General features: G+C 37.0%; 1 protein-coding gene across 3 annotated transcripts in view; it reads left to right on the forward strand.

Annotated features, from left to right (window-relative positions):
* Nucleotides 1-13,407, forward strand: part of AP2B1 (adaptor related protein complex 2 subunit beta 1) — a 120,429-nt gene that overhangs the window by 63,072 nt on the left and 43,950 nt on the right. For 2 of the 3 annotated variants that reach the window (XM_051992438.1, XM_051992437.1), the window contains exon 15: nt 13,294-13,335. The exons of the other annotated variant lie outside the window; for it this stretch is intronic. In XM_051992438.1, the coding sequence (XP_051848398.1) occupies nt 13,294-13,335 (42 nt within the window). The remainder of the gene's footprint in view (nt 1-13,293; nt 13,336-13,407) is intronic. 3 annotated transcript variants of the gene reach the window in all.

Raw genomic sequence — 13,407 nt, forward strand, 5'->3', positions numbered from 1 at the left:
ATCTCTCCTTGTCTCTTTTTGGTCTTGTGTAGTCTTTGCTTTGCTAACAAGACCTTGGTTTATGCTGTTTGGTGTGATCAGTGGTCTGTATATCCTCCTAAGCACTAATATTCTTTGATGGAAGATAGGGATCACATCGACTGTTGTTCTTTGGCTTGATACATTTCTGCAGGTTTATGGGATGGATTTTCTTAGCTAGTTTCAAAATAGAAAGCACTTTGGTGTTTCAGGAATTGTTACTTACAGATTGAGGTATATTTGAGCATCTTTCTGGAGTTGATTAGAGTGGAAACTGCTTGGCTACTTTCCATTTTCTTTTTTCCTCCCTTCTGGTCCTGCTTCCAATTAAATTAGCTTCCGGGATTCTGATACAAAAAGGCTTGTGGTCAACAGTTTTTGTAAACATTGCCACCTTTGGGTTCGGGAGTCAAAAGTAGCTTGAGCTCGGAATGAGAGGAGGTAAGTTAGGGAGGGATTTTACAGGGACTGGAAGGTGGAGGAATAAAAGGCTCCTCAATGGCTTCCTGGTATTTGGATGCAGCTCTTGCCAGCTGGACACTTGGAGCACATCACATTTGTTTGCAAATGATGTGTTTTGTCCATTTGATTCATTTCCCATTTTTAGAAATTAAAGGCAGATATTCCCAAAATAAGTGTGTCCTTCTAGAGACTTGTAACTAAGACAGTGGTTTTCTGTGGCATCTACATGGGACTCATATCTGGGAGCAGTAGGATTTCCTGAAGTTAATGCCAACCCAATGGGTGTTTTTGGTTTCTGACAGACTAAGAAGCCTGTATACATTTCTGTGAGGCATTCTAATGGACAGATACTGCTTCCAGTTATGCAAATACACAAGCAATTTCATGTTTGTTTTTTGAAAATGATGTTTTAACTTTCTGGGTAGAATTTTAAGGGAATTGAGGAGTAGCCCTTGTGAATAATACCATAAAAGGCCCAACTCTATATGGTCATTCCTGCAGTGTAGCTCTATAATCAAATTCCTCCTGTATTTTGCAGTCACCTTCCAGTTTTTGGAAATAGATTTATGACCTTTCAAATCATTAGTATAGAAGCACTCCAAATTTCTTTAAAAAGAGCAACATGCCCCCTTTCATCCTTTTTATGCACCAAGAAAAGTATTCGATTGACAGTTACTCTAACCTGTGCTTCATATTCCGTAACTTGTTTAGCCATTCCCCAGGTGACAGACACCTCTTCAGTTTCTTGTTCTTTGTCACCATAAAGCTCCTATAATATTTTTGAACATATAGCTTCTTTTGAATTTTCCCTGATTAGGAAACAGACCTAATAGTGGTATTGCTAGGTCAAAGAATATATGCAGTTCATAAAACTTGCATGGGCATAATTCCAGATTGTTCTTCATAATGGGTGAATTAGTTCACAGTTCCATCAACAATATATTAGAGTCCCAATTTTTCCACATCCATGCTCGCATTAGTCATTTTCTTCTTTCATTTTAGCCAATCTAATGGATGTGAGAGAGCTCAAAGTTTTTTTAATTTTCATGTCTCTAATCAATAATAATTTGGAGCATTTTTTCATTTGACTACCTATAACTTTAATTTCTTCTTAGGAAAAGTGCCTGTTCATACTTTGATCATATATCATTTGGGGGAATGACTAGTATCCTTATATATTTGACAAAGTTCTCTGTATATTTGAGATATGAGCTCTTTGTCCTAGAAACTGTCTATGAAAATTCCCGTCTCTCCGCATTTTTCTGCTTTCCATTGGATTTTAGTTACATTGGTTTTATTTATACAAAAACTTTTAAACTTAATGTAATCAGAATTATTCATTTTATATCCCACAATGCTATCTCATTTGTACATAAATTATTCATTTCTTGTGTATGCTAAGTAATATGTTCCATTTTTTTGCCCAATTTACTTATGATATTTCCCTTTGTATCTAAGTCACGTTTTCATTTTTACTTTATATTGGCAGATGTGTAAGATACTGGTTTCTACCCAGTTTGTGTCAGTCCATTTTCCAGCTTTCTTTTCTTTTCTTTCTTTCTTTTTTTTCCCCTGAAGCAATTGGGGTTAAGTGACTTGCCCAGGGTCACACAGCTAGGAAGTGTTAAATGTCTGAGGTCAAATTTGAACTCAGGTCCTCCTGACTTCAGGGCTTTGATAATTCCTGCCTTATATTGTGGTACTGCTAAACCTCCTTTCTCTCTCTCTCTTTTTTTTTTTTTTCCATTCCTTTGGCATTCTTGATTTTTTGTTCTTCCAAATGAATTTTTTTTTTTTTTAGCTCAAAAATTATTTGGGGTGTAATTTAAATGTTGAGATGGTATTTAATAAATAGATTAGTTTGAGTAGAATAGGCATTTTTGTTACATTGGCTCTCTGCCCACTCATGAAAAATTAATATTTCTTCAGTTATTAATCTGACCATATTTGTATAAACATGTTATGTTCTTATAGTCTCTAGGTTTGTTTTGGCAGGTATATTCCCAGCTATTCTATGGTATCTCTCCTTGCAGGATCGTTAGTGAAACTTAGAAAAGTTAGTAATTTATGTGAGTTTATTTTATATCCTGCAACTTTGCTAAAATTATCAATTATTTCAACTTTTAGTTGAAATCTCTAGGATATATTTTCATATATAAAAAAAAAGTTTCAGTGACTTTGTGGATAACATTGTTGTTATTCCTTTCTTCCTCTATTAAAAATTGAGAGATAAGACAATAACCCTTTTTAAAAAACAAGCCACAAAGCAAGCATATTTCTTTCTTTACTGAGTAACACATTTTGTGATAGATCCTCTGGAGCCCTGACCTTGGTCAGAGGCCTTTTATCTTTGGAAGTTATTTTTCTTTACAAAAATGTTGTCCTGTTATAAATTGTTCTTTCAGGTTGAGTTCAACTCACTTTGCAGCAGCTTATTCGCACTGAAATCATCATCATTTTTGTCATTTCTTATGAGGTGCTAAGTAGATATCCCATTGCATTGCTGTACCCTGTTTTGTAGATAGGCATCAGGTTATTGTGACCATTCAGAATTATTCTTTAATTGGATTCTTAAAGCTACAGGTATGACTCATGCTGTTACTCCTAGTTTTCTCAAGCCATAAAACTAAACACATTATTCCTCCACAATGGAAAGGTAGGGTTCTTCCTTTATCCCCCCTCAAAAGAAAAGAAATTGAATGAAAACAAAACTCTATATGCTAAAAGTTTCATTTCTCTTCCTTTTACTTTCTCTCTGCTTTCAGAGGATTAGTAGAGAGTAATTAGTAGAGAAGGTTTGGTCTTGATCCCTTAAATGATATTCTTTAACTTAGTTGTGATTACTGGCCAAATTAAGGTGTCAATTCATTGACCCGATTTGGAAAGGAGCCTGCTACAACTTAATATTGAGGAATGGTCATCACTTTACACATTCATTTTCTCATAATATGGTGGACTTCTTATAAAATGTTCACTCATAAAATGGTGGACTTCTTATAAAATGTTCTGTATCAGCGATTTGGCTCTTGACTTTGGCCTCTGACCAACACTCCAAATTTGAAATGAAGGCATGTTAAGGATGCTTTTATCAGCAATGGCTTCTTGTAAAAAATCTGTTTTCTTATAAGCTTGTTTCCTTGTGCCATGTATGTGGATGTGGCAGATACAAGTGGTACTTTGCCAACCTCTCTCACTTTTCTTCTGTTCGCTTATCTCTGGAATACTTTTTATATTCAGATTTGTATAAGAGAAAGTCAGAATGTACATGCACCTAATGTTCAGTCAGCATTGAAAGGCTCAGGTGTTATTTTATTATTCTCCAAGAGAATAAGTTTGGCTTCTATCTTGGAGCGCTTTTTATTTTATTTCAACAAGTATTTGACTTCCTCCTGTCTGTGAGGATGTTAAACAGAAGAGAACATCATGATCTCTGCTCCCACCAAGCTTGAGGATGCCCAGGTTAGATCTCACACACTCACAGTATGAAGTGGATACGAGTTGAGAAATTAGGAAGCAGATGCTCTAAAAGTAAGCGCTTTTGGTTTGGTTGGTCCTTGCGAAGCTGTGGAATAGACTGGGTTAGAGTTTAAAAGATCTAAGGGTTGGAGTATGATTCCTCGACTATGGGCAGTTCCTATTGTCTATGAGTAGGGCAGCTTGGAGCTTTCTTTGCATCTTTTTTTTCCTGCAGGCAAATTAAGAGGTGAAGAGAGATTAGACTGGATCCCAGGGCATTCTCTTACCTGCTTGGGAAGATGATGAAGATAAGTAGTGTTTGGAATGTTTTGAGTTTGAGGATTCAGTAGAATAGCCAAGTTAATTTATCTGAGGAAGATTTTGAAATGCTGATACAGTTTGAGAGTTACATCATCCAAGCATTTAGCTCTGATTGTTGCCAGGCATGGGAGATACACAGCCAGAAATAAGAAAAAAATTCTTGCTTTCCAAGAGCTTATGAAGAATTGGGAAATAAAGAGATGACTGGCTTGGGGGTTCCTCTCTAAATGGATGTTTGGGGATGAACTTCCTCTCCACCTTCCATTTAGAAAGTTCTGATGGATTAATGAAAACCAGAGCTGATCTGATTTTCAAGATGATCAGGATCCTGGAAGTCCAAGGAGTGTAGCTGAATGGGAAATAAAGAGCCAAATTATGAGCCATTTTTTAGATTAGGAAGGTTCCTGTTCCAACTTCTTATACTTCTGTATTCACAGATATTATAGTATATTTTAAGAGGTGGATTAAGATAGTGATGCATGTGGATGTATTCACTCACAAACATATGATGTGAAAGTAAAAGAAAATGAGAATGCTTTACAAACATGGTTTTGCTATGAATGTATCCTGTGTGGGCAAACTGGAACAATCTGGTTTTCTACAGTAGTTTTTACATTTTTAAGTAAAGTTTTATTGTATTGAAAAATGTAGTAATTGTTCTCAGCTCACTGACCCTCATGCAAAAAGGCAACAGTTGGCTGACCCTTATCTAGACAGTCAGGTACCACCTCCTCTGAAGTTTTTGGATCCTCCTCTTCCCCAAGGAGAGCCCCTTCTCTCCTTTGCCCTTAGATCTCATGTCTCTTTGTTCTTCCGCTCTCCTCATCAGAGTCTAGGCCTCTTCAGGACAGGACCTGTGTCCTTTGTTACTTAGAGGTTTTGACTTTTGCATTGCTAGTCCAGCTACAAAACCACTTCGCTTGCCTTTTGTTCCAGTATATTTGCTTGCATATTTTTTATATTTCTGCTTCTTGTATACCAGTTTAGGATATAAAAAGCAAATGGTGTATTATTAACATAGTGTCAAGCACAAAGCAGGCACTATACAAATATTTATTTCTTCCCCATAAGAGTGGAAGGCTGTTTCTTCTATTGGATGCTGTTCATTTTTTCTCCTTATTTCCATCTTTTGCCTTGTGGTTTCTACAGAGAGTTTCTTTTCTCTTGTTACCAAAAAAAAATGGGGAATGGGTATCTGCCATTTCTGCTGCCTCAGTCCTATGCTAATGATATTTATCGTTCTTAAAAACCACTGAGATATAGTCCATTTCAGATTGATTATTTTCCTGAGATGTGAATAATAGAATACCCACTGTCATAATAGGAACTAAATTAATGGTGAATTTCCCTATAGTCCTTTATCCTGACTGCTGAAGCCCTTCTGTTCGTGTCTGTCTCTGTCTGTCTATGTCTCTCTCTCTCTCTCTAAATGAGTTTTTTAAAGGATACTGTTTTTTTTTTTCTTCCCTCAATAATAAAAGCTTAATGGTTTGGCTTGGGATGTAGATTGATCATTTAACCTTAAATGATTGATTAGTTGTACCAATGTTGGTGTAACATTCATGCTTAGTGTTAATAAAGTATTTTTTAAAAACTATCTTCATTTTGTGACTAATTATTTGAAATAATGTGACTTTTTTCATAGTTGGGTCTGCCTCTTAAACAAGTCTTTCTGATTTATTTGGTATGGGTTAGGAAGTGACATGATATCTAAGTATTACACCATAGCACTTTTTTGGGGAGGAGGGGCATCTTTGACACTCAGTCTGACATCTGTATAGCTTTTTAAGGTTATACTTGAATTGCTGGAATGTGACTTTTACTTTAAGGCTGTCAGGAGAAATCTTGACTAAGTTATACCCTTCTATTCATTAAAGCCTGTGCATTATTCCATTTGGATTTGTGGTATTAATTAATATGGAAAGGAAGCATTACTAAAGAGTCCTCTTTCTTTATTCCAGGAAGGAAAAGGGCCTTAACTTTAGAGAAATTTGCTAAGTATGCAAGAAAATAGATCATGAAAATCCTAGTTGGATAAGAGGTGACTGCTGACTGCTCAATCTGTCCAACCCTTACCACCTTCTGTTTCCTGAAGGACCTTTGCCTTCAAATGTTTCTTAAATGTCACTCTTCTACTTCCCCTGTCAAAAATAAAAACTTCACATTAATTTTGAATAATTTATTGATCTTCATTATAAGGGTTTCTGTGCTAATTTGACAACTTATTTTATAGAGTAATCATTGCTAACTCTAAAGAGTATCTGTTTTAATGTCATTGTTGTGTTTGGGCTTTTGGTCAGTGGTATTCGACAATATGAATTGTAGAGCTAGACAAATCCCCGTAGATGGGATTTGTTCATTTTTGTTGCCAGGGACTAGGTTGGTTGAAGCTGCCATACGGTTTTTAGCCTGAAATCCAACATCACTTAAATTCATACCAGAAACAAATTGAGCTACTTCTATTAAGTGCATAACTTAATTATCTTTACTTAATAATTTAAATTTGATTGTGTTAGCTGCCTTTTGGAAGAAGAGATGTGACATATCCTCTGCACTCTGGTAGAAAATAGGGACCAAGCACTGCTTATTCACTCTGTGAATGACTCTATCTTAGTGGAGATTGTTACTATCATCTAAGCAATGAATAACCTTTAGAAAAGGCCTTCTTCATTTACACTGATAATGTGGACATGGATATGATGCCATAGGCCTACATTGGAAGATTTGTTAACTTCAATCCCTTTTGTGATAAAATTCTTCAAGAAAATTCTTTCCAATCTATGGGAAAAGATTAGTTTAGGAAATCCTGTCCAATATTTATTTAATATATCATCATTGAAATGTTTAAGATAGTCTGAGTTTTTTTTTTTTTTTAAGTAATCTATGAATAAGTGAAAGTGATGATGCCACTCTAGAAGAAGATAAAGCAGAAGACTGCAAAGCCAGCTTAAAGTTTAACTTAAAAAAACAAAAACAAGAAAAGTTTAAATCTAAGATCATGGCAAGTAGATGGAAAAGAAATGGAAGCAGAGGCAGATTTTATATTAGACTCAAAGATCATTGTAGACAGCAATTGTAGCCATGAAATTAAAAGATGCTTTTTCCTTGGAAGGAAAACTATGGCAAATCTTGACAGCAGACTAGAAAACAGAGACATCACTTTACTGACAAAGGTCCATATAGCCAAAATCATGGTTTTTCCAGGAGCAGTGTATGACTGTGAGAGTTAGACTGTAAGGAAAGCTGAATGTTGCAAAATGGTGCTTTCCAACTGTGTTGGTGGAGAAGACTTTTGAGAATCCTTTGGATAGCAAAGAGATCAAATTAGTAAATACTTAAAAAAATTAATTTAGACTATTCATTGGAAGGTGAAATACTGTAGATGAAGCTTAACTACTTTGGCCACATGATAAAAAGATAGACATCAGAAAAAGGCCCTCATGGTTGGGAAAGATCGAAGGCAAAAAGAGGAGAGGGACAGTAGAGGATGATAGTCTTAGTGTTAGGGAAACACCAAATATAAGCTTGGACAGATTGGGAGATTGTGGAGGATGTGGTCTATGGGATTGTGGAGAATTGGACATGACTGAGCATCTGAACAGCAACAGTATATTTGATCATGCTGTGGATGTCTTTATCCTTATGAACCAAGTTGTCTTTGAGAAGTGCTGATCAAAGCCCCTCTTAGCAGTTATGTTGGTTGTGTTTTATAGTCCATTTCTGAACCACTCATTAGGGATTAAATAGATTATGTCTCATTAGTTGAAGTAATACCCTGCTTTCCCTTAGGAAACATTGACCTTGTAAAATGAGAAAATGAGAATACCATAAGAACTTAAACATTTATGGTATACACAGGATTCTAATCTAAGTTTCATTGTTTTTGGAAGGGTTGCATATGCTGTTTTAAAAAATACTCTTTTCTGAGTCCAGGAACAAAGCTGTTTTAACATGTCATGTAAATTTAGGTTATACTTTGGCTTCCAATCTATTCATCTTCAGACCCCTTCCCTCCCCCAACTCAATAAGGCAGCAAATCAGAGAGGGTAAAATTCTGCCCAGGAACAGTGTCTGAGCATGAAATATTCAAAAATCAAACCTGTGATTTAGAGAAGATTTTTAAAATCTCAAGTAGCAAAAAATTTGGTGCCCATCTAGGAAGAATATACTTGAAGCTATCTACCCCTAATCTTTCATTGTAGTGGAAAGGTTTTTTGGTTTCTGTTCAGTCTGCTGATTGTCTTTAGAAAACTTTATCATTTTATTACTGTCAAACAGACTTGGTCCATTCTAGAATGTGCTTTAGTCTCATGTTCTTCCCTAATTTTCATTTTTGTGAAACTGTAAAGCTGTCCTTGGGCTGCTTGGTGAGTGATTCTTTTTATTCTGGGCAGAGCCCTGTACTCCCAGGCAGGACTTGCCAGCCCCCAAGCTCTCTGCTTCAGGATTCATGTAATGTGGCTGACAACTTCGCCCTAGAAATGACCATTAACTGCACAGCTGCTGGCACTCTTCAGCTGTAACCCACAGAGCATGTAATAGAGATGCCTGTAGGTAGTGAGTGCACCATGACCCCAATTCCAGACCACGGGAGAGGGAAGCCAGGGCCTCAGCTGCAGCCGCAGGTATACAATCCATTAGTCTCCTTCATCAGCCTTGGCTGAGGCATCACTAGCAGTGATAGTGTAGAAGAGGGAGCTAATCTTGAGACTGTCTCTCTGAGTCCCACTTAAATTTCAGCATCTGAAATCTTCACAGGTTATTATTTGATCTCTTTTCTGTCCTTTTCCATTTTACTAGTGGCATTTTTTTCTTTATGGCAAATTTGGAATAAAGCAGTCTGGGCCAATTGAAAGTGGCTGTTAGAATGAACCAAGAGGAGTCTATATCATGGAATGAGTTTGTGGAGTTCAGTAAGGGCTAAAGTGATTGGCTGTCTCCACTTCCTTGTCAGAAGGCTACTGGCCACCAGAATTTAACTAGCAGTTGACTTTCTTCACCTGAGGAAAATGGGCACTCGATCAGCATGGTTAATTAAGGACCAGGACAGAAAGATGTCTCTTGAGAGTGTCTCTGTCTTTGCTCTGTGCTGAGGTGTACGTGGCCCTTTTTCAACTGCCGGCCACAATGTGATGGAGAGCATTCTCTCAGCTTTGTTATATCATAGTGGCCAGAGGCTGAATGTAGCTACATCCTAATAAGGCTTAACAAAGAGGGATTTTGCGGGGTTGGGAGAGGATGGAGATGGGGCAGCTCAGTATTGCAGTAGCTAGAGTTCATTTCCCTGAGTTCAAATCTGGCCTCAGACGGTTCCTCACTCTGTGATCCTGAACATGTTACTTAACTCTGATTGCCTCCTGTTTTTCTCTTCTGTCAATGAGCCAGAGCAGGAAGCAGCAAACCTTTCCAAGAATGGCACATCTCTGCCAAGAAAACCCCAAATGGGGTCAAAGTGTCAGACATAACTGAAAAAAATGACTGAACATGGGTTGGGAAGGTGGAAATGGATCTGAAATGTTATTGATCTAGAGAACTTCTATTATGTAAGTTCCTTTCACCATTGTGGATCTGCAGCTATTAGGGAATTGCATTAGGGATTAAATCTTGGGGGAATGGGGCACACTTGGTATCTGGAAGAAACAAGCCTAGGTTCATGACCTAAAAGCTTTCAAGACTATCCATCATGCTGCTTTGTTTTTCCTTTTGTGCTGAACGGAGAGTAGAGATTAAGGGGACAGTTTTTCTTAAGAGGAGCAGAGTGAGGCAGGGAGGATGTCTGAATCCTTCCTCCAATGTTTGGGCATGTTCTTTCACCTTTTAGAGCCTAATATTCCTCATCAATAAATGGGGTTAATTACACCTGTGGTATTGACCTGGCAGATTAGTTGTGAAAAAACCAATGAAGTAATGTGGAAACCATTTTAAGATTTTTCAAGTGCTTTATAAATGGGAGCTGCTTTTATTATTCTGCTCTGATATATCCTGGGCTTTATCACCAGAGGATTAAAGCTTGAGATCTTAGTGGGGTTTTATCTCCTAAACAGCAAAAATAAAACAATAATTGGAATTGTTCTTCAGTAACTTTGTATTGTAACAATATTGACAAACAGCATGGAGGAAGACTATATTTAGTCTTCCTTCAACTGAGATATTAACATAATATTCAAGGATAAAAAGACCAAAACCTTGGAAATGCACTTTGTGTGGGTGCCCTGCTTCCATGATGCTAAGAGTCATCAGAACCCAGGGATATTTGCTCATCATTGATAAACATACTTGCCCTCAAATGTTTGCTTTTTCCTTATCCTTGAATACCAGAGTCATACAGAATCCTGTGTCATTCAGGGTTATGCTGCTAGCCTTTGAGTGTGATGATAACATCTGGATAAGTTAGGCAGAATTTTTCTGAATCCCTCCTGGTTTTTGGTTTAGTCTTTTCTCTCCTTCATTGGAGTTTCTCTTTTCTCACTTGAGTGCCAGAGATTTCTTTCATGTTCTTTCTTGCGTTTCTTTTCATGCCAGAGATTTCATTAGTGAAAACAATTTAGATACTCCAGAGATACTGACAATCAGTTGTATCTTATCTTGAATTTTTAGTACTGATATATTTTATAAACTCTTCTGGGTACAGTACAGGAAAATATTACGTGATTAATTTAACCCATTGCCAGAAAAATGAAGACGGAATGGGATTCTCCAAGTCTGTCTCTGCACTGAGTGTCTATGACAGTTTAATTAAGTTTTCTTCACCTTAGTCATCATTGTTACCATAATAGACTTTGAATGTATTGAACTAGACTCTTTTTCAAGCTTTCTATCTGAAAGGCATTTAATACCTTCTATCACTTGGCCCTTTTAAGTCTTATTTCTTTTATCATCTCATTCTGGTAACCTATCCATCTCAGATAGAAATATTATTATTTCTTAAGCCAGTCCTGAGATTGTCTTCTTCCATGCCTTTCTGACTTTACAGTATTCCCTTTTCCTAGCATGTCCTTTTTCCTCTCTCTACCTTGCTTCTATTGTCCTCGATTTTTCAGTCTTCTAGAATCATTTAAGAAGCCATGTCTATATGTAATCTTTCCTGGTCTCCTAGCTAGAACCAGTCTTTCCCTTTTTGAGATCCCAACAAGCACTTTATTCTGTTTCTTGTGACTTTTAACACATTTTACTTGTCATAGTTAATTTGTGCATTTGTTTTTCAATGTCTGACAGATGACATTCCACCTCTAATGCTGACTTAGGACAAAGCTTTGTACATGGTGGGGACTCAGATTTTTTTTTTAAATATTCAATTAATAGAATTTTATGCTCTGCAGAAAACCGATCTTAAATGAGGTAGATGTTATTACATAACTTGAAAGAAAAGTGCTTTGTGAATATCTTTTCCATTTACCCCTTACCTAATTTTTCCTTTCAGTTTCTTGTCATTGGTGACTTGTTTGAGTTTGTGGTTTCAAAGTCCTGTGCTGAAAGGGTTTTAAAAAATGGTGACATTGGGATTTTCAATCTCTGTAGCTTACTTTGAAACATAGCTGTTAATTTAAATTTATGGCACCTGTGGCATTCATGGACAATAGAAATCATCTATCATGGGGAAAAATCATTAATTGGCACATATCAGTTTTAAATTCTATGTTCAATCCATCAGGTGAAACTCTAAAGTGTCTTCTGTAAGGTCCAGGGGACACACGAAGTAAGTCTTCACAGAATGGTCATTCCTCTCATTTTCACTGACAGAAGACAAAATTGTCTTATAGAGAATATTGAATGTGCTGTGCCCCATGGTTAGAAATCTGCAGATGTCAGGCAACAGCCAAGGGCAGAGCTTTGGATACTTCTTTGGGTCCATGATCTCAGGGATGTAGTTCATTGGTCTCCCTGGCTTGCATTGTAGCCCATCATTGCCTCTGTGATTCTTAGCCACGGGCTTCCATAATTTCTGTAGATGCTTTATCCATATATAGAAGTATGAACAATCCTGGGATGGTCCATCTTTTGCCCTGTGTTGTCATCCACTTCCTTTCTAAAGGATGGAAAGTGGTAATTTACCTAGTAGAAAACAGTGTTTTGTTTTCTTTAAAAGGGTAATATATATATTTTTTAAATGGGTTTTTAGTATAGTACTTTTTTTTTTTTTTTTTTTTTTTTTTTTTAGTTTAATCATGGCTAACGATATAAGATCTTTATTATGGCACCCTCAATTCAGAGGGGGTAATGTTTGAAAGGCTAATTAATGAGTTGTTCTCTTCCCAGTTCCTTGGGTCCTTTCAAATCACAGGATTTCAGAGCTGAAAGGGAACTAAGAAGTCTTTGGGGGGTGAGTGCCTTCTTTTACAAATGAGAAAAAAAAAGAAGTTCAGAAAGTTTTCAGTTTAGTGATATTTAGCAGCAAGGCCAGGACTCTAGTCCAGTTTTTCAGCTTTCTGCCAAAAAAGCCATCTATATCCAATAGATTCTCTTCTCAGAAGACTCTCAAAGGAGTCAGGAAGGAGAGTTGTGAAGCCAGAGTCCACCAATTATTTTCTCTCTTAGCATTTCATTAAGTTTAAACCTGCATTTCTTGGTTTGTGGCTGCTGGCACAGATCTGAAAATGCAATTTTGATTTTTATTTATGCCTGCTTTGCTTATTTATCAATGAAAAGACTTTTCAGAAGTGCCAAGGACCAGGTGGCATAGATAAATGCATGCACAGGTTTGATTTCTGTTTTTTAAAAGGATATTTGAAGCATGTCCGTGTTTGGGGACAGATTTCTTCTAAATCCTGTTTGAGTTTGTCGAAGCACTGCTGTGGAAAGATTGGATCTAAAGTGTCCTGGAGAGATCTCAACTCCATCTTCCTTCTGAGGGTTTCTCATAGATGTCCTTCCCAAAACAGTACAACCCAGACCTCTTTGTCCCAGTGGAGACAAGTTATTAGACAGCATGTATTCCCCAGCTACATAGTATTCCAAACTGCAAATTCTGTTCTCGCTTCTAGTATGTAGCTAAATGAACTCTACCTTTCTCTCCTCTCTCTCCTTTCTCTCTTTCAGCTTGGCAGTGACCTTGGCGGGGGCATTGGAGGAAGTCCGGCAGTAAGTGCCATCCATTTTTTTCACAGTGAGAAAATAGTGTCCTTTCCCTACCCCAATTTGGTAGAACTTTTT

This window comes from Antechinus flavipes, chromosome 4 (genome assembly GCF_016432865.1).
Source record: "Antechinus flavipes isolate AdamAnt ecotype Samford, QLD, Australia chromosome 4, AdamAnt_v2, whole genome shotgun sequence".
In the NCBI taxonomy this organism is placed as follows: Eukaryota; Metazoa; Chordata; class Mammalia; order Dasyuromorphia; family Dasyuridae; genus Antechinus; species Antechinus flavipes.